Genomic DNA, 22,223 nt, shown 5'->3' on the forward strand with positions numbered 1-22,223 from the left:
GAAAAAACTGCTTTAGATACTGAAACATCTTGTATTTGCTCATATCCCTTCATATCTTGCTCATATCTTATATATGCTCATATCCACTGTACATCATAAAGTGCAGATGTTGGTTTTGAACTATGTTTATTCCTTTCCACGGATGGCTTCTGTCATAAAGAGTCAATGTTCCTAATTATTTTTTAGTGTGGGGGGGAGGAAAAAACCACAAGTCCTTTAGACAAACAATTTTGTAAGATTTATATTCCTTCCGTTGCACATACATGAGTTATATACAAATTAGTAACACAAGTCACTGCTTAAATTCCATTACATTTTCTGAATCACTGTTACAGCAGGTGCTTATTATATTAAAACATTAAGTTGGAAATCATAACCTAAAGAGTTAGATATGACACTGAAAATACTGCACATTGTAATTGGAGTAAAATTCAAATGCATTTTTAAATGCTGTAACAAACTAGGCAGCAGGGTAAGTAACAAGGATAAATGGCTACTACGGCTCACTTTGTATGTATGCAGAGTTAAGATTTCCCAGCCCCCCTCAATAACCCTTCCCTCAAAGGAGCAAAGTAAAAACATAAAAATCCTGACAAATGTCTCAAAGAAATTTTATTCTCCTTAATACTTAAGGCCTGTCACATGAAATGTACTAATATCTATGTCTTTATACAATTACTAAGTCAAATATAAAAGAAACCACACTTAGGGGGAAAAAAGCAAAGAATGATTCTTCAAATTTACTGCTAATTTTAATTGTATTATGAGATGAAAAGACAACAGAACCCTGCTTACTACTTACATGAAAAAAAATTTTTTAAAAAGAATCACTGCACAAAATACAAAGGATGGGATTATACTGCTGTATTAAAATTTTTCACCAGAATTGTGTTTTTCATTTTATGTTCATGCACAAATGCGTGTCTCCACAGCAAAACTGTTTTCAAAGTGCCGGATCTTGACGCAATTGTCAGCTTCACGTTTTTGAATACCTATGCGGGTAAAAGAGAAGATTAAAAGCACTTTGGATTTTACACGTTTATATTTAATTGCATAAGCATTTATTAAGCCCCTACTACGGCCATTACTTTGCTAGTTATAGGGATACACAGACTAAAATGAAACCAGCCCTGCCCTAAAGGATCTCACTCCACTTTGGTCAATGACTAAGCGTCACATTTTAGAACTGAGAAGATTCAGAGCACGGTGATGGTTAGAATACCTTCTATTGTCAAAGACCTGGGCTTCATGAAACCAAGTGATATTTCCCTTTTCTTCACTTTCTATCTTGACTAGTCTGAACGATCTGCTAAAGATAACAGAGGGTGTAAACCTCACACATTAAAAAGCCAGCTTGGAAGTTCTTTTCCCAATAAAATGTCTTGGAATTCAAGTTAATCATTTCTGTGTGGCTGTCAGGTCTATCCTAAAGGAGAACTGCTTTTACCATCTTTCTGGCTGAAATGCTGGTGCTCCTCAAGATTATGACTTTCACTGTCCACATTCTTTTCCCTACCTGGTTAGGTTTCATCCATTCAAATAACTCCCCATCTATCGATGGCACACACCATGATCCTTCTGGTCACCGTGAAGTGCACATCACTATGGCATTTCTGGTTCTTCTTTCCTTTCCACATACCCCGCAAAGAGTTGCTATGTCCTGTTTATATATTCTATTTTCACAAGTATCTCTCTTCTCTGTTAGGAGATGACTTCGATGACCCAGCAGGTATGTTCTTGGTCCCTGTCTCTTCCTCATTCCACTCAAAACTACAGACTGCTGGCACACTGACAGTACCACTGCACAAACTGATAACGTTCAAATGTAAAACTTGCCCCCTACACAAAGAACCCTTAATTCCAAATGCTAGAGCATTCACTTGAGAATGTATGTGGATGTATGGATGGCAAAAACTTCTGAAATGCAGCCCAATCAGAACTAGCATTCTTAAAGGATGGAGCGGGCAACTCAACAGAGCATAGAAGAAGAAGAAGAGGTGAAGAAAAGACGGGATCATCAGCATTTCAAGTAGGTGACACGGCCAACTACACTCTTCTACCTATTTTAGACCTCTGGTCTCTACCTAAAAAGAATGGGTTTGAAATACAAAAAGAGACCACAGGATATTAGTAGCTCCTGTTTATCTGGCTCAGTCTTGAGGTTCACAAGGTCTTTTCTTCACAACGAACCTGGGATGTAAGGAGCACATATATGTTTAATTAGGGATCAAGACAATAACCTAAGCTTTCCCTTACTACAACACAGCATAGATTCAAATCCTAGCTCTGACACTACCTTGGGCAAGCCACTTATTATTGTAAACAAGTTCACTCTAGGCCTTGGTTTACACATCTGTAAAACTAAAGAGTTAGACTAGGGGGCCTCAGGTCCCTTTTAGCTCCAGTTTTTAAGAGAGGCAATATAACACTGGAAGCAACTCTGACCCTACATGTCAGGGGACCTGGATTTGATTCTCATCTCTGACGCTAACGACCTGTGTGACCCTGGGCAAATCACTTGCTATCTGTAAAATAAGGGAGCTGGACTAGATGGCTTTTGAGGTCTCTTCCAGCCCTAGAGCTACGATCCATCCATAGCAAGGCCACTAAGTCTTTAAAAGCCTTCAGGCTTTTAGTAGAGTTCAACTGCACATGAAGCGTCAACATACAACTTTTCTACACCATGCCTAAAGCATTAAGAAAGTATTTACCTTTAACGGTTTCTTTGCGCTGCAATTTGTAAGTTTCCTTGCCGTGGCACAGCCGATAAATAAAGAAGCCCAACTGATCAACGTTTTCAATGCGGTCAGTGATAATCATATGCTCGTGAATCAGGTAGGACTGAGGCAAATAGGTTCCAGCCTACATTAAAAAGAAAAAAAAGAATACAAATGTATCACCACACCCTCTTTAGTGAAATAAAAACAAGTGCCAGAATTCTCAGTCTCTATTGGTTAGCTCACTAAAGAAAACATTAAATTTCTAAACACATAAATATCAGGAATGACAAAATTGTGGAACCGGAATAATCTCTAAGATGTTAAAACACTATTTCCTTTGCCAAATTCTGAAATGTTTTAGTGGAAAGATGGTTTCCTGAAGTGAGTCTCTTACCTCTCCTTCCTATAAGCTCATGGTAATATCAGTAGACTGAATTAAATAATTTCTTTACCTTGATGTTGATGAGCAACTCCAGTAAGTTTCTGGGAGGCATCACAATGGAAGTATTCAGAGGAATCACGTAGCATTTATCCAAGTTAAGGTCGAGATAGGCTGTGAGTTTCTGAAGGGAAAAAAAAGGAGTATTTTAGTCACATTATTTGAATATTTATAGGATTAGCAGAAACTGCATTTTAAGATTTCACGTGGAGCTGACTTTAGAAAATGTAAAAGAGGTTCTCACTCTCATGATAAATCACTCTGCTTTAAATGAATCTGGAACTTGGTGGGATAGGGAGAGAGGAAGTCAAGAACAAAAATTACTTCCATGCTATAGTAGTCAACGTTCCCTATCTTCATTTACCCGCTAAAGGCCACTCAGGGTTTCACTGACAATAGCCTAACAACAAAACCTCTCGATGATTTTTCAGAATGCTAGATGAAGGTGACTGACAGAAAACTCTAGATTTTTCTGTATTGCTGATGGAGAACATTTATAAAGATAACAAACAGCAAATAATAAATAAAAAATAAAGAGCAAATAATACGCTGGCTTGGAGAATGTAGCCAAGAAGTAGAAACACGGTGGACAATAAGGAAGGTAGTCTTCCGGCTGATATTTAAGAGGAAACCCAGGCCCCGTTAAAAAAGTACAAACACTCTCAGGTTACAAGGTTAATTAATTTATCCATAATTAATCAAAACCAGGCTGTATCTTTTGGGAGCTGTAATTCACTAAAAAACAAACCCCAAATATCGAGGCTCTAAGTAACATGGCACTTTTTTTTTTTTTATTAAATAAGTGAACCACTTTAATTAGAAACTGCAGAGGCGCAAGTTAATGAAATAAATGATAGGACTTTTATAACTCAGAATGGGTGGCTCACCTTGTGAAAGTCATGAACAATGTTTGCAGGATCGCTATCAGCAAACTCTGGGACTGGCACACTGATGAATTCAACATTGTCTTCCTCAAGAATCTTAATATTTTCCTCAATTGTCTGGTAGCGAGCAGCTGGCTCATTTAGGGTCAACTCATCTTTGATGTATCTTATTCCACAGTAGTAGACATCATCCTGCTGCAAGGAGTTTAAAATCATATCCATGATTCACTTCGAGCCTAAGCTTAAAAAACTAAGTGTTACTTAAGCTACCACTTCTAACTCAAGAGTATGTTCTGGCAAACTCTTTATTTTAAAATGTCAAACAAGGACAAATTAATTACAGATCTTCAGTATATTTTCTTTAAGATCAGATTTTCAAATAGAGATCCAGTTTAAAATTGTTTCTGAGAAAGAGGAAAAAGAGTAGCAAGGTTTGGGTTCTGGTTTCTTTTTTTCTCCTTTAAACCCGACAGGAAAAGAATAGAAAAGTAATTATTCATCTGGTGACAGGTAAATTTAAAGGGAGCACACATACAAGCACGAATAATTCATAATTCATTTTTGTAAAGATGTGTTTCAAAAAGGAGGATATTTTCGGGGGGTGGGGGGTGGGGATGGGGAAAGGCTTTCCAAAGTTTTCAAGTTTTCAAAGCATTTGTACGAGCTCAAGCCTGCTGTTTCTCCTTTTGGATTACAACCAAAAGATATTTTTCTGAAATCTGTCTGTGAACTGATGCATATGTGTGGAGTACCTTTTATAAGACTTGTTCTTACAGAAATTACTGAGTCTAAAATGGCAGAATAGAGGAAAAGTTTCTCTACCAAGTGAAAATGTGTTATACAAATGTCATATGCTATGACTGTTTGGAAACTAAGTGAATACTGAACAAGCTATTAACCTCTTCTGTATATAATATACTCTTTTGGGGGGGAAGGAGGAAAGAAGAGAGACAGAAGAAAAAGACCAGAGTCCCTGCCCTTGTGAAGTTCACTATCTATTACATTAACAAACTTCATAGAGACGGTCAGTTATGGGGAAAGGAAGACCTGTGTTCAAATCCTGCCTCAGTCTTATCAGTTGTGTGACCCTAAGCAAGTCATTTAACTTGTTTGCTTCAGTTTCCTCATCTGTAAATTGGGGATAATAATGACATCTACCTCCCAGGGTTTTTGTCAAGATCAAATGAGGTAATTATTTAAATCACTATATCAATATTAGCTATTATGTTGTGCTTTTTTTTTTAAAGCCTTCAAATATTATTTTAAAGGGATTCAAGTTAGGGATTGAAGTTAGGAAGCAATGATGATTTTTCTTAGAAATAAAAGGATACTTTACTAAAGGTTCTGAAAACAAATTTGCTTTGCTTAATGTCAGTCAATGGACTGTGCAGCTTACCAATCACCCAACTGTCTGAGGTGAATTCTGAGTTCTCCTAGGTGAAGCCCAGAGGATCATCTAATACCAAACCCTCATTTCATGTACAAGGAAAAGTAAGGCCAGAGAGGTTCAAATTTGATCAAGTGAATTGTTGTTACTTTATAGCAGAAGTAGGGACAGAATACAGGTTTCCAGACTCACCATCCACTGACTTTTGTATTTCACTGAGATACACCTCCATAGTTACTGGTGCTCCAAGGCTGTCCATCATCTTATGGTGCTTCTTTATTTGAGGATATTGTACACATAGAGCCAATATTAAAATATCAGAACCCAGGCAACAGCAGCAGGGATTTCCCAGGTTCTCCTCTGCAGAACCACCAAGGTTTCATAGCAAAAATTCATTAAGGTTCAGGAAATTTAAGATACCATGCCTGAATGGACAGGTAGGCTGCTGCTGATTTTTTAAAAAAATAAACTATTCTCACTGAAGTTATTATGAAGATCAGAAGAGTTTGGAAACTCTAACAGTTAGCTTAGGGCAAGGGTTCTTAACTTGAAATCTATGAACTTGTTTCTGAAAATATTTTGATAATTTGAAAAGAAAAATTTTGATATTTTTATAAATAATTGGTTTTCTTTGTAATCTTATAAATTTTTTTAAAAATATATTTAAAGACATCATTCCGAGAAGGGGTCTATAAGCCTCACTAGACTGCCAAAGGAGTCTTGGGATCAAAAAAGCTTCACTGGGGCAGCTAGATGACACAGTGAGTACAGCACCAGCCCCGGAGTCAGGAGGACCTGAGTTCAAATTCAACCTCAGACTCTTGACACACTTACTAGCTGTGTGTCCCTGGGCAAGTCGCTTAACCCCAATTGCCTTGCCTTCCCTCCAAAAAAAAAAAAAAAAGCCTTACTAGACTGCCAAAGAAATCTTTGGATCAAAAAATTTTCAGAACCTCTGGCTTAGGGAATGATAGAGTAAATATAAGAATAAAATTTACCCCTTTTCTGGGACCGACATCACTGTGTTTCATATTAATATGCTAACAGCACTCATCTAAGACAGAAACTATTGGGTACCTAAACTATTGAGTTAAAAATAGGAGGGTCAACACAGGTATAATTATCAAGATAGCACCGAAGATTTGGAACTGGAGGGATCTCAGAGAACATCTAGTCTGAGCCCTTTGTTTCACAGCTGAGGAAACCTGTGGAGTCCAGAGGTTGTGATTTCCCAAGATCTAGGTCCTCCGACTCCAAACCCAGCATTCCTTCTACTTTCCACTGTATTAGTAAATTAAGCCTATTCTCTTTCATTCAAATACCCTTGCTGGCCAACAGAATGCACTGTAGTAAACCTGTACCTATCTGGCAACTGAATTCCACACGGATCTTCATCTTCTCTTTAGGTTACACAAATCTCTCCGTTCAGAGAAAATCTGCTGTTGTCGTAGGAATACAGATTTAGAGCTGGAAAGAATCTCTGATGCCATTTTATCAACTCTCTCATTTCACAGATGGGAAATTGAGGCCTTAGGGAGGTTAAATGATTATTCAAGATCCCAAGCATCAGAGTTAGGATATGAAACCAATTCCTCTGATTAAGAGTCAATGTTCATTCCATTGTAATCAAAAATTATGTCTCTGAATTTAAAAAAATTTTTAACCTAACTCTTAAGTTCTGCCTTTACTCAAAATTTAGAAGTCATTTTTCCCCCTCAAAAATTCCTTAAAAGAGAGACAGAAAGATCTTGGCTATAAAGAAGTACTGTCAAGACAAATACAAGGTGAACAGAATAAATGCAAATTATAGAAATTACTATAATATCCTGATCTTAAATTATTGTCATTACTACTGAAAACTCAAGTTTACAACAAACTTTGAAAAACTACTTTATTCCAGTAACACTGCTGGCACAGTTAAATGCTTTAGGGAAAGAATAAACCAATCATGGGGAGAGAAAAGTACAGGAAGCCAGGATACTATGAACCTAAGAGAATAAGAACGCTGTGAGGGAGCCTGAACTGGGACCTGACCCAGCATCTCCCAAGCTGTAGGCCGTCAAGGCTACAAGCTGATTTATTCAGCTGGCAGTCGAGAAAGGTTGTCCCACTCCCCATTAACTACTAAATACTGTAGAAATAGGAAGGATATTTTAATTGAAAAATGTTTCAAGAATTTCTGCTCTTCAGTCAGTGCATTTCAAGAATATACGATATGGTTTTGCTTTCAGGGTCTGCTGTACGAATTTAGCCAAAATGTCACTGGGAGATTTAAAGATCCTTAAAAATAACCACTAGGAACATGGCTAAAGGCCACACAGCCACAGGGGAGAACAGAAACAGCATAGGGAGTCAGTAATAACTTTCCAAAAAACAGACAGGGAAGAAAGAAAGAACCCTGTGGATTCCACCCCTACTCACCTGAAATGCAAAATATTTGTACAGGTATGCCCCTCCAAGGATTACTCCAGCGAGCATAAATGCAAGTCCAAAACACATGCACCAACACCAGGCTCTTCTCTGGCCAACTGGTACCACTTCATCTGGATCCTAATCATGAAACAAGGGGAAAGGGGCATTGTTATATCTTTACTTAGAAATACAATCTTAGCACTGGAAGGAAGATCCCTTAAGAAACCTAGTCCAACCTCCCATTTTAATGAGAGATGTGAACCTGAGAACCAAATGACGTGACGTTTATAAGATGACCAGCTGTAACTACAGAGTTATATACTGGAAGCTGGTCTCATGATTGCCCGAGACCACCCATCCTGGACAGTGGCTGGTTTGGTTGGCCCCAGGACTTAGTTTCCCGCCCCTCGTTAATCTGTGTTCTTTCTACTCTGTAATGCTGCTTCCTTTGTAAGACATGCATTTGTGAAAGGAAAAGATCATCTGTCCCTTGCTTTCAGTCCCTGCAGCTGATCTGCAGGAGCAATAGACTGTTTCCTATTTTCCTCAGATGATTTTCATAGGTAACATATAGCATGTAACTATATTTTCATAATAAATATAGTCTTTTAATATTGAAAAGGTCAAAAAAGCTAAGAAAGGTTAATAGGGAAAAGCTGTGACAATTCTATTACCAATTGTTGAAATTAAGGGTAAATACATATTGCCTTCTCAATGGGTGGGGGAAGGAGAGAATTTGGAACTCAAAATTTTTTAAAATTAAATTTAAAATTTAAAATTTTTATATGCAACTGGAAAATATTTAACAAAATAGATAAAAATATATTCAAAGGGGCAAAAGGGGGTAAACAGATATCTAAATGAAAATATGAAGAACTGAAAATTATCATCTGATAGCGCACTGAAAGTAGCTTACATTTTATGCCAGAAATACAGCTTTTCTTTTTTTGTTAACTTATATAAGGGCAATAAAAAGAACAGGATTGACAAGGATGGAGTGTGTCAAAGGCATGCTAAACTTACCTGTCTAGAATAAATTGTGCCCTATCACCATTTCACCTCCCTCCCACCCCCAAAATCCTAAGAACATTAAGCAGGCTTTGATGAGTACTTGTATTTGTCACTAGGGACTGAAGCAACAAGACAGATACAAGAAAAGGGGAAAATCAAGTAGATGAAAGGTACAATAAAAGGAGAATGGGAGAAAATAAAATTACCCTATCTCCATATCAAAGCAAAAGAATCATCTCATTCCAGTTACTAAGCTCAAAAATATCATGAAAATTGAACTCCCCTAGTGCTTACAAAGACTCATGTAAGCCAGTCTGCAAGAATGGCAGAATTGTGAAATTCCATTTCCATTAAGCAAGTTAGTAAGTAACCCAGTATTATGATTTAGAAATGGCGTAGATGAGATGACACCTGCCTTCCAACAGCACTTTTGGCCACTCTTGATCTCTACCTAATTACAACATGTCTCACATTTTATCAATCAATCAAAAAGGAAACATTCACTGAGTGCGTAATTGCCAGGCACTGCACTCAGCGCTGGGGATGGGGGTAGGGGGAGGAATGGGGACACACGGATGGACTGACGGACGGACGGACACACACACACACATACATACATACACACGCGACACAAAGAACTTAGTTTAGCTGGGGAAGAAGACATGAGTACAGATACAAGGTAGTTTGGACATGGTGGGGAAGGCACTACAACTTGGAGACATGAGGAAAGGCTTCATGAAGAAGGCGGTTCTCGAGCTAAGTGTTGAAGGCATTAGGGATTCTGAGAAACTCAAGTGAGGACAGACTGCATACCGGGGCATGGAGGCCAGCCAGTACCATAGGACACAAGAGGGAGGTGGCATGCTACTTATGAAGAACAGTAAGGAAGCCAGTTTGACCAGACTTCAGAGGGTGGGAAGGAGAATAAGGTCTTATGAGGCTGGAAAGATAGGTGGGGCCAGTTTGTGAAGGAGTATTTAAATGCCAGACAGGAGTTTCTATTTGGTCCCAGAGGAGTATATGGAGTAGGGGAATGAGGCAGTCAGATTTGAGTTTTAGGACAATCAGTTAGGACTGAAGTGAGAGAAGGGAGAGCCAGGGAGCCCAGTTAGGAGGCTCTTTCTTTTAACAGCTAGAGAGGTGGTGGTAGTGTGATTAGACAGAGGAGGTGTGAATGCAACAGATGTTGTCAAGATAGAAACAAGATCTGGCATCTAACTGGTTATGTGGGGTAAGGAACCGATTTTTACCCTGAATTTGTGAATCGAAAGTGACTAGAAAGACAGTGGTGCCCTTGAAAGAAATAGGGAAGTTGGGTCACTTAACCCCAATTGCCCTGTCTTCCCCCCTCAAAAACAAACAAAAATAGGGAAGTTGGGAAAGGGGATGTGTCACGGGCTCCCGAAGCCTCGTGATTACGCTCGGGGTTCCCCCCAAGCCCCAGGCCTCTGCCTAAGCAAAGGGCCTGATCTCGCGGACAATGTACGGGGCGGGAGCCGAACAAGATGGTGAATGACTCCGTTTATTATTTCAGCAAGCAGCGCATTTATACCTTTAGTGACGTAGGTACACTCTTTGGTTACGTGGGTGAAAGACAGGTAAAGCTAATACACCTGGGTCCTAGGACCGCCCTGACTCCGCCTACTCTCCTCCCCCTCTCCTCCCACACTACCCAAAGCTCCCTGCGGGCAGGCAGTCCAGGCAAAGACCGGCAACTCCACGTGGTCAGGCAGCCGGAAGTTCCACATGCTCTGCCAGAGAGCCGGAAGTTCCACGTGGTCAGGCAGGTCCGACCTGGAATCTCTAGGGAGGCAACAAAGGCGAGACCCCTCCTCCTGGCTCCACCCACATCCCAAAGCCCTGAGTTAATCTCAGCAGGCCCCTGGGCCTGGAGGTCCGAGGAGGACAGGGCTCAGCTCTACCTCAACCCGTAACAGGGATGCATTTGGAGGGGAATGATACAATTCTGCTTTAGACACGTTAGGTTCAAGACAGCTAGTCTACAGGATATCTAGGTCTGGCAGTTGGTGATATGGAAGTAGAACTCAAGAGACTAGGATATGTAGTCTTGTGAGTCATCTGTATGGACATGATAATTAAACCAATATGAGTTGATGAGGTAATGAAGGAGAATATAATAGTTACAATCATTAACAGCTAATATTTATATTGCACTTCGATGTTTTGTTTACCTGTCATTTCACTCTATCTCTTAAATAAGCCCATGAAGTACGGATGCTAGTATTACCTCCTTTTTACAGATGCGGACACTGAGGCTAAGAGTAGTTAAATGGTTGCCCAGGATCACACAGCTTAGTAAGCATTTGAGACAGAGAGACAGACATAGAGAAAATCAGAGAAACTATCCCTTGCCCTGGAGGCACTCACAATTTGGTTGGGAACACAGCAGTTACACACATAAAATAAATGAATATAACTTAGGGTGTAATAGAAATACTAGACCTCTTGGTACTAAATAGAACTACAGGAGTTCCTAAGCAAGAAGTATCAGTTTCAGCTGGGCCTTGAAGGGCAGGTGGGAATCGGGTCCTTGAAACAGAAAGATGCCCAAGAACGAAGGGAGGAAGAGTATGACCAAAGGCAAGCAGGCTGAAGCCTTTGAGAGCTAAGGTCGGTTGGAGTGAATCAGGTTACGGAGAACCTAGGATTCTAAAATGAAGAATCTATACTCATTCGACCAACAAGCATTCATAAAGTGCCTACTATGTGCCAAGCATCAGACCAGGTGATGGAGATAAGAAAGACATTAATGATATAGTTAGGGTGGGGAAGGAGTGATGACAGTTATACAAATAATGGTGGATACAAGGCAAAAGAATACAGGGGCAAAGGAGGAAAATGTCAATGAGGGATAAAAAGAGTACAAAAAAGAATTAATCATGTCCAAAAAAAAAAAGAATTCCCATATCTAAGGGAAAATATAAGCCTTCCCTAGAGTTGTAAGGATTTACTTAATTAAAACTTAATTACGTCTACTTTGCTTAGGAAGTACAAGTACAAAAAAAAAAACCATGTTAGGACCATTTAACTTTTATAGAATGCCTCAGTCGGCTAGGAGAGGCAGGAGGCCATGATTACTAGATGTTGCCACAACCGACTCACCTTAATGGTCCAAGGAAACGACTACTAAAAACATCCATCTCACCTTTAAAGTGAACTGACCAAAATATGTAGTCGCCTTTATTTTGAGTGGATTTTCCATGCCTCTGATAATAGCAATTTTATTTTTGTACAAAGCTAAGCTGCCTCAACAGTACCAATGTCACTTTTCTGCCGAACAATGTAAATCATAAATTTAAAAAATATACATTTTTCCAAAGCAATTTTTGTTTATAGGTTAGTAGCTCATTTATGAAGACCATTTATCAAGGATCTTAAAGAGTTAAAAACCAAATTCTATTTTTTTAAAAAAGAGGAAGGAGAAGGAAATGAGCATTTGTACATCTACTGTGTGTCAAGCACTGTGGTCAGTGCTTTTTTACAAGTATTATCACATCTCATCTTTACAACAACCCTGTGAGGTAGCTGCTATTTTATTCCCATTTTACAACTGAGGAAACAGAGGCAAACAGCAGTTAGGTAATTTGTCCAGGGTTGCACAGTATCTCAGACTAGATTTGAACTCAGGTCTTCCTGACTCCTGGCCTAACATTCTATCCACTGCGCCCACCATCGAACTGTGTAAGAGCCTCTGAGCAGTCAAAATAAATGTCACAAGGGCTACTCACTAAAGTTCTCCCTTTATCCAAAGGGGGACATTCCCCCAAAGTGTTTATTTTCTCCTATTATGATGTCCTTTCCCAGGTCAGGCCAACTGTGAGAGGGAATTTTAAAAAGCAAACACAACTCAAAACACAGACGTTTGGGGTCCTTTAGAGTTAGAGCAAAGAGCCCGCTAGCTACACACTTCTATAATTTCTCTGTATTATAGCTCAGTCATTGGTATTCATAATGGTGATTTTAATCATGGAGAAAATCTTAAATTAGGCTCAGTATAGTTTACTGAAGTATGTAATTCATTTTAGAAGTGTTTTTTTCACAAGTAGAGGTTAAACATAATGGCAATGCAGCATGACCCAGCCGATAAGAGTGCTGGCCCCCCGATCAACCAGGCTTGGGTTCAAACCCTTCCTCCCATACACACTAAATGTATGACCAAGGGCGAAATTGATTATCTTCTTTTAAAGGAAATCCTGAAGACTTAGTTATAGAGATGAGCTGCCAATCTGGAGGAACAGAAGGCTCCACTCTCTTTCCTAAACCCACCTAATCTAAGGCACGGGTTTCTACCTCCCTATTAATCCCACCCATACCCCCTTATCCCAAAAAGGGGCCAAGCTTCAGTTATATAGGGGAGCTATTACTAAATTAGATTTATTAAGAATCAAAGTCACCTACACATTACCATCCCTTACATTCACAGGCAACTTTCTCAGACTATAAAGTAGTAGAGCAGGTGCAGATATACACTGGGGAAGGAGTTGTTTCCTATGAGACCAAAATCAGGTCCATGTTTACTAATATTACATACTTGCAATACAAACCTACTATGTGCCAAGCATTGTGCAAAGAGCCTAGACAAACTCTCTTGCAAATGACGCCATCATCTGGCAAAAATATCACTGTTTAATCAAGTAAAACCTAAGTGAAATAAAAAATGAATTCAGTTACATTATTTCTGTTAGTTCATATTTAGGTCACCTCAACCATTTCCCTAAAGGTCTGTGGGAATGTGTCATCAATTATAAATCTAACCCAGGTTAAAAAAAAACTGTAGCCTTTTCATATTTTTTTTCTCCCTCTGTTCTCAAACTAACAGGTAACTTCATATCTCCAGACACTTCTATTTAGGTCTTCTTTATAGGTTGAATGTTTAAAGCAAATTTTTTTTTTCAAAGCTCTCAGGAAAGCTACTGTAGTATTACGGTAGAATAAACCAACATTTCAGGATGCAGAACTCCAGAGGGCAATATATTTCTAGGGTTAAAAAAAAAAAAAAGAAAGAAAAAACATGCCTCCCTTATTTAAACCAACCGGAATGAGACAATTTGACTTGGGGGAAAAAAACCATGAAAATAATAACATGGCAAGAATATAGACTATAATTAATATTTAATAAAAGAGTATAATCAACCCAATTAAAAGTCATTTAATAAATAACAATGATGGCTAGCAGTTATACTGCATTTTATGGTGTGCAAAATGCTTTCCAAACATTATCTCCTTTGAGCCTCACAACAAGCCCTGAAGGGATCATTTTACAGATGAGGAAACTGAAACAGGGGTCAAGTGACTCATCCAAGGTCACTTAGCTAGGAAGTATCTGAGACTGGGTTTGTTGTACTGAAGGTGTTCTTGCCCAAGGTGCAACGCTCTATCCACCATACCACCTAAATCACATTCTAAGGCCCTGAACTAATAATGTACTTTTTAAAGAAAGTCAAATTCCTTAAAAAGATCTGGGACATTTAAAAATACAGTCAAGTGAGAGCCGAAACATCCTCCTGGGTATATTAGGCTCATCACAAGAGACTTCTTTGACCCCTTCTCCTCTTCTCATAACCATGGCTAGCCAACATCTAACTGGCTACTTCACCTTGTCTTCATTCAATACGATCCCTCCTGCACTTTAGGGGGCTGATCGTGCCTCCGGGTCTTTGTTCTTCTTGTTTGCTTTGCCTGAGGTAATTTCTCATTTCTCCACGTTCACCATCAAAACTGAGCTTAGGACAAATCTGATGCATCCTCATCCCATGCTAATCAACCAACAAGCCTTTATGGAGCACCACTCTATGTATATGCCAGGTATTCTGCGAAGCACAAAGAATACAAATGCAAAAGTAACACAGTCCTTGCCTTTTGAGGGCCCTACTTTAACAACTTTATCACCCTCCTGAAGTGGCACCCCCTTTGCCTGTATTTAAACTCTACTATCACAACCATCCTACGTTCGATGTCTTGTTACAACATGGAGGAGACCCTGGGTTCTTAAAGCCTATGTCTCAGGAAACCTATTTGGTGTTATTAGAGCATATTAAACCAGTATCTCAGGATGCAGAACACTAGCGGTCAAACAGACTTATCTGACCTCCAATTTTAGCAGGTTCTACCTGAATTGTAAAGGTCTGGGACAGGGTTGGCAATGAACTCTGTCACTGAGGACCAATAATAATAACTGGTATTAATATACCACTTTAAAAGTCTGCAAAGCCCTTAACATCCAGTTACTGGAGTCTGTGAGCTAGGGCCTACAGGTAAATACTGTCCCCACTTTGATAGCTGAGGAGAAGTGAAGCCCAGAGACTTTTATTGTCTTGTTTATGGTCACACACATTTAATTAGTGTCAAGAGTGGGAATTTGAACCCAGGATTTCCTGACTCCCAAATCGAGTACCCTATCTACTATACCTCAAAGATTCATCGCAGAAGAGTTGCCCACTAGGTAGTGAACTGTTTTTAACTACAGCAACATAAGAAATCATGTACTAAATTGTCAAGACATTTATCACTGGAACAGCTATTCCCATGGATTCTTTAAGTATAGAATTAAGGTCCCTTCTAAGGACTTTCTCCTCAGCAGTCTTTCCCTCTGATTGGAGACCTTCCATTTCAATGGGGGGGGTGGGGGGTGGGGGGGGGTGCATAGTGCCTGTTGGGGCAGCTATTTCTCATTCTTCCCCAGGCTTCAGATTCCTTAAGGGCAGGGAGTATCTATCTTTCTACTAGTATTCCCAGACACTGGGGTTACAAAGAAAGACAAAAAACATTACTGGCCTTCAAGGATCCTACATACTAACTAATAAGCAGGACAAGTAAATAACTAGGCACATGCAAGATATACACAGAACAGATGGAAGGTGACCTCAGAGGAGAAGACACTAGGAGCTGTAGGGAGTGGGGAGGGCTTCCTGCAGAAGGTTGGCTTTGGGCTGGATCTTGAAGGGAACCAGGGAAACTGAGAAGTAGGGATTAGGAGAAAGAATTCTAGGCATGGGGTGGGTGGGAGAAGGTCAGAGGACAAGAGACAGTATAAAGGCACCTTCAGGGAAAAACAAGCCAGTCAGTGTTTGCTGGATCTTAAGAGTGAGTGCGTAGGGGACTGGAAAGGTGTGAAGGAGGCCAGTAGAGAAGAACTTTAAATACCAAAGAGGACACAGTATCTGATCCCGAGGGGGAAGGGAGGAGGAAAACGTGCCCAAGGGCACACAGTAAGGAGAACTGGAATTAGAACCTAGATCTCCAGCACACAGAAAACAATGCATGCTTTCTGAACTGAACATACCAATTTCCAAGGCATATCATTTTCCAAGGGCAGCTAGGTGGCACAGTGGGTAAGAGTGCCAGGCCCTGAGTCAGTTGGAGTGGACGGGAGATACTTAGTAGCTGTGTGGCCTTGAGCGTGTCACTTAACCCTGTGCCCCAGTTCATCTGCAAAATGAGCTGGACAAGGAAATGGGAAACCACTCAGTATCTTTGCCAAGAAAACCACAAATGGGGTCATGATAAATCAGACACTACTAACAAGACCGAATAAAATAATTTTCCTAGTTCCTTCCTATCTTACGCTGTATCCATCTCAAAGACTGGAAATGTATCTTGGCGGGCCTTGCTTCCCACCTGTAAAATGGAAGAGCTGAGCTACAAGATTTCAAATTTCCCTATTTCCAAAAATTTCTAACAAGCAAAACTGAATAACCCACAAATATGGATTAAATAATGAATAAAGGATAAAATTACACAGAAAACCCTTACTATTCTGTGCCTATAGTTTAATAAAGCAGAACCAAACAAAAAGTGCTGAGTCATTTGAAATCCCCCATATTTAACTTTTTGTATATACCTTCAGGTTCTACTGATCTCCATTTTCATTACTTTTAAAGGTCTTCGCACATTTCCTGTTATTTATACTTACCATTTTTTTTCCAGCAACATACTATTCCAACTTCTATCAAAAACAAAGCAATTAGGAATACTTTGCTCAGATAAGTCATTTTTTTCCCTTTTTCCTGATATGTTCACGTTTAAAGTCCTAGCAATGGAACTGATGTGTACAATGGTATGAGGGTTTTTTTTTTCCTCTTTTAAACCTGTCATATCAGGGTCAACTAATACACAATGTTCTGTATAGAGAATACTCAAAGATTTTCTGAAGTTTGACTACTTCTCCAGTGGGGACAATCAGTGCAGATTAATGACATCATGGTTCCTGAACTGAGTTAATGTTTGGTTAAGTGGTTTTCCACAGTCTTGGTCGAACGGCATGCCCCATCACCCCTATCACTCCCATCAGGTCAGGACACCTAGAATCTAGTAGCAGTTCTGCCATTAACTGTGGAGCCAAGATAAATCATTTAACTTCTCTGGGTATCATCTGCCTTACCTGTGAAAAAGGCCAGGTCCTAGGGGAGGGCATTGAGCTGGGCAATCTGAGGCGGCTTCCCAATCTAAAAGTTAACGATTCCATGGAAGCCAACTCTCCAGTTTGGCTCCATGTGAAGGAATACCGATGGTATTCACCTCAGAGACTCAGGTTGTATAGACTCTGCTTATTTGACTTCTAGAGTCTAGGTGAAACGGATTAAATTACCACATAGTACTGTTATTAATAACACTTATTCATTGCTGATGTTGAATTTGGTAAGGCACACAAATCACATAGAAGATACAACCTCGTCATCCTGCAAAATCCAACCAACCTTGGTACTCACACCTTATCACTCCCCTCTGCCCACCGAAGATTGGAGGGCACAGCCAGCAAGGAATCTCAACCCTGCTTGTAAGCAGAGGGCTCATAGGGATCTCATTTCCCCTCCTGGCTGTAATACTTTGGCACTTAGACTTCTCTAACATTCTCTTTTCCTCCTCCACCTTTTCTGTTTACTTTTGTTTGTTATCTTTCCCCCCTTAGACTATAAACCACTGGAGGACAGGGGCTGTCTTTCTTTTTGCCAACTTCCCAATGCTTACTTAGCATGGTGCCAGGCAAATAGTCTTTTAATCAGCATTAAACAAAAGCCTATAATGAACAATAATAAATGTTCATTGATTATTGACAGCATCGGAGCAACATACAGCTTCAAGAATCCAAAGAGACTTGCAAAATCTCCTGCAGTCTTAAGCCTCTATCTGTATTTAATATTTCCCCATTTGGCTTTTCTAGGGAAAATCGCAACTACGGTGATTAAATAAGTTTGGAGGATTGACAGATAATAGTCTACTTTTCCTTTCTCCTTCTGTAAATGCCAGCCCCATACTTCAGAGACCCACAACATTGACCTTTAATAATTAAGTCAGGGATTGTTATCACAACTTTATGATTGTTATAAAATCTTTATATCAAGGTTACTGAATTAATTGCCATTTAAGGAGAGGAAGAGAATTGGAGACCACACCTGTGATTTTATTAGTAGAGGGAATTCCCAGGTGAGGGAACCCCTTGTACCTATGTGGGTGGTGCCTTCTCTGTAATTTATAGTCTTAAGAGGTCCTCAAAAGTGTGGACTGGGAATGACCCCAGGGGTCCTCGAGATCAAAACTATTTTCATAATACTAAGAGGTTTTAATTTTTATAAACAGATGTAACTCATATAAATCAATGCGAGGCCCTCAATAATTTTTAAGAGTGTAAAGGATTCCTGAGATCAAAAAGTTTGAGAAATGCTGGCCTATAGCACTTGTTCAGGGTCTAACAATTAATATGTGTCAAAGATGAGGCTCAAATCCAGACCTTCCTGGCTTCAAGGCCAGCTAGCTCTCTATTTCACTAAATATTCACTAAAGCTGCCTTTCTAGAAGGGAAAAAAAAGCAAAGAACAAAGTTAAAATGTTACCTGAGGAGTTATTGGGTAACGAAATCCACCAAAAAAAATTATTTTAAAAATTACCTTTCCAAAGAACAACAGTAGAAAATAAAAGGAAACTTAACTTTATTAAGATATCATACAGAAAACCCAGTGACTTTAAAAAACCGAATCAGGAAAGTCTACGAATCCTAATGCATCATTAGGCAGCATTCAAATTAGCACAGGTGTTTAGGTCTCCAGTTCTGGACAGTGTTCCTAGTACAGGAAATTAGGTCAGAACTAAAAGAAATTAGGTTGTAAGCCTTTTTCTATGGCATTGCATATTCTTTAGGCTAACAGCCAAATTTATCACTGCTACACTTTTTTAGGAGAACCATATAATATAAGGGATGTACCTTGAGGGTTATGGAGTTTAAATTTATTTCCAAGTCTGTATTTGAGGGCCTGAAAGTAAAAGTCATGTAGAAGACCTACTCAGAGCTTTTGACGGCAAATTTCCAAATGCAGGGAAAGAAGCACTGACAAAATTCCCCAACTGGCAAGGACAAAGAGTTAATGTTACACCATCCTAGTACATCCATTTTCTCTTCTTAGAGCTCTTACTAACAGTAAGGCTAGATTTTCTAAGAAACTAGTTTCAGCATTAAAAAGCTTTGTTCTGCTTTCACTCCTAGAGGTGTATATTTTATTTTAAAGTAACCAAATAGGACAATAACATACATTTCCTGTTAGTACTAGGCAAATGTGAAGTCTGGGAAGTTTAAGGAAAGTTTCCAAAATGTACCCCTTTCAAGGATGGTACAAAAGAAATGACAATCTTGGAATCTTCCAATCCAATCTTTTAGGAGGATAAAACACTGTTGGCATAAAGATGAACATTACTATTGTTTGAGGAGGCTCAGGCCAGTCACCTCTTCGGGCTGCAACCCTCTAGATGCTCATACTAAGGGGAACTACATCATCCTGTAAGACTGCATCAACTTGGTAATCACACTTCATCAAGACCGTTTCTGTCCCTTGCGGCCCTCTGAGCTGGAGGTAGAGAATTCCTCCCAAAATCTCCTCCGTGGCAGGGGCTGCCTTGTATCCCAAGAGCTCAGTTAGCATAGTGCCTGGCCCATAGTAAACACTTAAAAAATGTTTACTGACAGACTATTTTGAATGAAAAATCAAACTAATCTAAACTGTCAATCAATTGCCACTAGCCTTCTTAACAACTTTCTGGGACAAGCATTCTGTCAGAAATAGTTTACTATTATGTTCATCAGTATGAACATTATTAAACATCCATGAATTTAGGTAATTTTAAAAAATTAGTTGGATAAAGTACATCGTTTCTCCTTATGTAATAAAAAACATGATTCTAATTTTGGTATAATTCCTTATATAATTCATTAAGCCATAGGAACAATCTTATGCAAATTGTATTTGAGAGGGAGGCTATATTAAAAGATGACCCTGATTCCTTCTTACCTGAAGAACAAGCATTCAGTAAAGCTCTTCAGCTAACTTTGCATAAGTTAAAAACTGAAACAGATGAATCCCACCTAGAACCACCTGGCTGATTTCTGAGTTAAGGACATTATACACTTGTATAGAAATAGCACTGCCAATTACAAATGTCATCTATTCAAATCAGACTTGCAAGGGCTTTGCATGTGGTTAAGAGCCACAAAATTTAACTTCTTCAACAATATTAAAAGTTTAAGCTGGGTCCATGCCTGTATCTCATGACGTACAATATGGCCCCCTGCAAATTGTAGGTACTTGAGGTTCCTTGAAGTTTGTTTATTTTTCATTAGCTAATCTTCTGGGAGGAGAATAAGTAATTTGCTCTTGGCAGGGGGCAGGTGTTCAGGAGGCAATGGAGAGGATCGCCTCTGTTCTGTGATAGCACACTTAACACTGGGACACTGCTTTAATACATATTAACTCAGTACTACAAAAGTTACTTGCCCCCAAAAGCATTAACTTAAAAGAAAATCTGGACTAAGTGATGAAGGCAAAAAAAAAAAAAAAAGCTATAGACGAAGAATTTTCATTCAATTAGGTACCTGCACTATTGGAGATACAAAATGCCATTATGATGAACTCAACAGTTGACAGTGGGGTCAAGAAGACCTGAATTCAAATCCTTCCTTAGACACTTGCTAGGCAAGTAATTTTATTTTCTATGCCTCAGTTTCCTCATCCGTAAAATCAGGGAGTTGGATTCAATGGCTTCTAAAGTCATTCTTTCCATCTCTACACCCATCATCACATATATGTATATTTTACACACACACACACACATTTATATATGTCCTTTCCAGGTACAAACAACACTTTACATTGAGTTAAATCAACAAGCATTTATTAAGCATCTACTATGTGCCAGGTACTGTGCCAAGTACTCAAAGAAAGACAAAAACAGCCCTTACTCTCAAGAATGCTCAGTTTAATAGGGGAGACCACATGCAAACAGCCATGTACAAATAAGATATATACAGGATAAACTGGGGGTAATCATAGAAGGAAGGCACAGAAATTAAGGAAGACGGGGAAAGACTTCTTGAAGAAGGCGGGATATTAGCTGAGACTTGAAGGAAGCCATGGAAACCAGGAGGCAGAGATGAAGAGGGATGGGAGAAAGCCAGTGAAAATGTTGAGTCCAGAGATGGAATATCCTATGCAATAATCAGCAAGGAGGCCAGTGTTAACTGGATCACAGAGTATATGGAAGGGAGAAAGGTGTAAGAATACTGGAAAGGTAGGAAGGGGTCAGATTATGAAGAGCTTTAAAAAACAGAAGATTTTATTTTTGGTCCTAGAGGTCACAAATAGCCATTAGAATTTACTGAATAGGGGATTAATATGGTCAGACCTGAATTCTATGGAGACCAATTTCACAGCTGAGTGGAAGATGGACTGGAGTGGGGAAAGGCTTTAGGCAAGGAGACCACTCGGAAGACCACTGCAACGGTCCATACATGAGATGATGAGGGAGGGCCTGACCCAGAGCACTGGCAGTGTCGAAGGAAACAAGGGGACTTACACTAACACATCATGAAGATGGAAATGAACAGACTTCACCAATGATTACATCTAGGGGAGTGGTGAGTGACCCAATGTTGGGGTTTAGAAGGGCAGGATCTTCTACAGAATACAAGGGCAAGGGACTCAAGAGAAGAGGGCAGTGTAGAGCTGATCTAGTTCTCCATGGGATCAATGCCAAAGACACTGAATGGCAATGAAGCCAATGTAGGGATGGCCTGATAAAGAACAAAGGGGTCAAGGGACTCGAGGTCACAGTGAAAACAAATTTGTAGGGTTAAAGGAATGACCACAGATTATGATAGGATCAAGGAGTTTCAGGGTTCACAAACATGGATGTAGAACCTTTGTGGGTAATGGAAAAAAATCAAAATTATGATCACTTCCATGTATAGATGAGGTGGAGTAGAGGGAGTAGGGCATGGGAAATGAGCAAGGTGAAGAAATGGGATGTTAAAGTATTAGAGGGAATATCAATATGGATAGTACATTGAAGTCCCCTAATTATGACAG

General features: G+C 39.5%; 1 protein-coding gene across 2 annotated transcripts in view; it reads right to left on the minus strand.

Annotated features, from left to right (window-relative positions):
- Nucleotides 1–215: 215 nt before the first annotated feature.
- ITM2B (integral membrane protein 2B) overlaps nt 216–22,223 on the minus strand; it is a 33,683-nt gene continuing 11,675 nt past the window's right edge. The window contains exons 2-6 of one of the 2 annotated variants that reach the window (XM_036745732.1): nt 7,852–7,980; nt 4,047–4,238; nt 3,173–3,283; nt 2,712–2,862; nt 216–992 (exon numbers count right to left, since the gene is read on the minus strand). In XM_036745732.1, the coding sequence (XP_036601627.1) occupies nt 907–992; nt 2,712–2,862; nt 3,173–3,283; nt 4,047–4,238; nt 7,852–7,980 (669 nt within the window). In that variant the 3' untranslated portion in view covers nt 216–906. The remainder of the gene's footprint in view (nt 993–2,711; nt 2,863–3,172; nt 3,284–4,046; nt 4,239–7,851; nt 7,981–22,223) is intronic. The other variant, XM_036745733.1, reaches the window with a different exon arrangement.

Source organism: Trichosurus vulpecula, chromosome 2, assembly GCF_011100635.1.
Source record: "Trichosurus vulpecula isolate mTriVul1 chromosome 2, mTriVul1.pri, whole genome shotgun sequence".
NCBI classification, from domain to species: Eukaryota; Metazoa; Chordata; class Mammalia; order Diprotodontia; family Phalangeridae; genus Trichosurus; species Trichosurus vulpecula.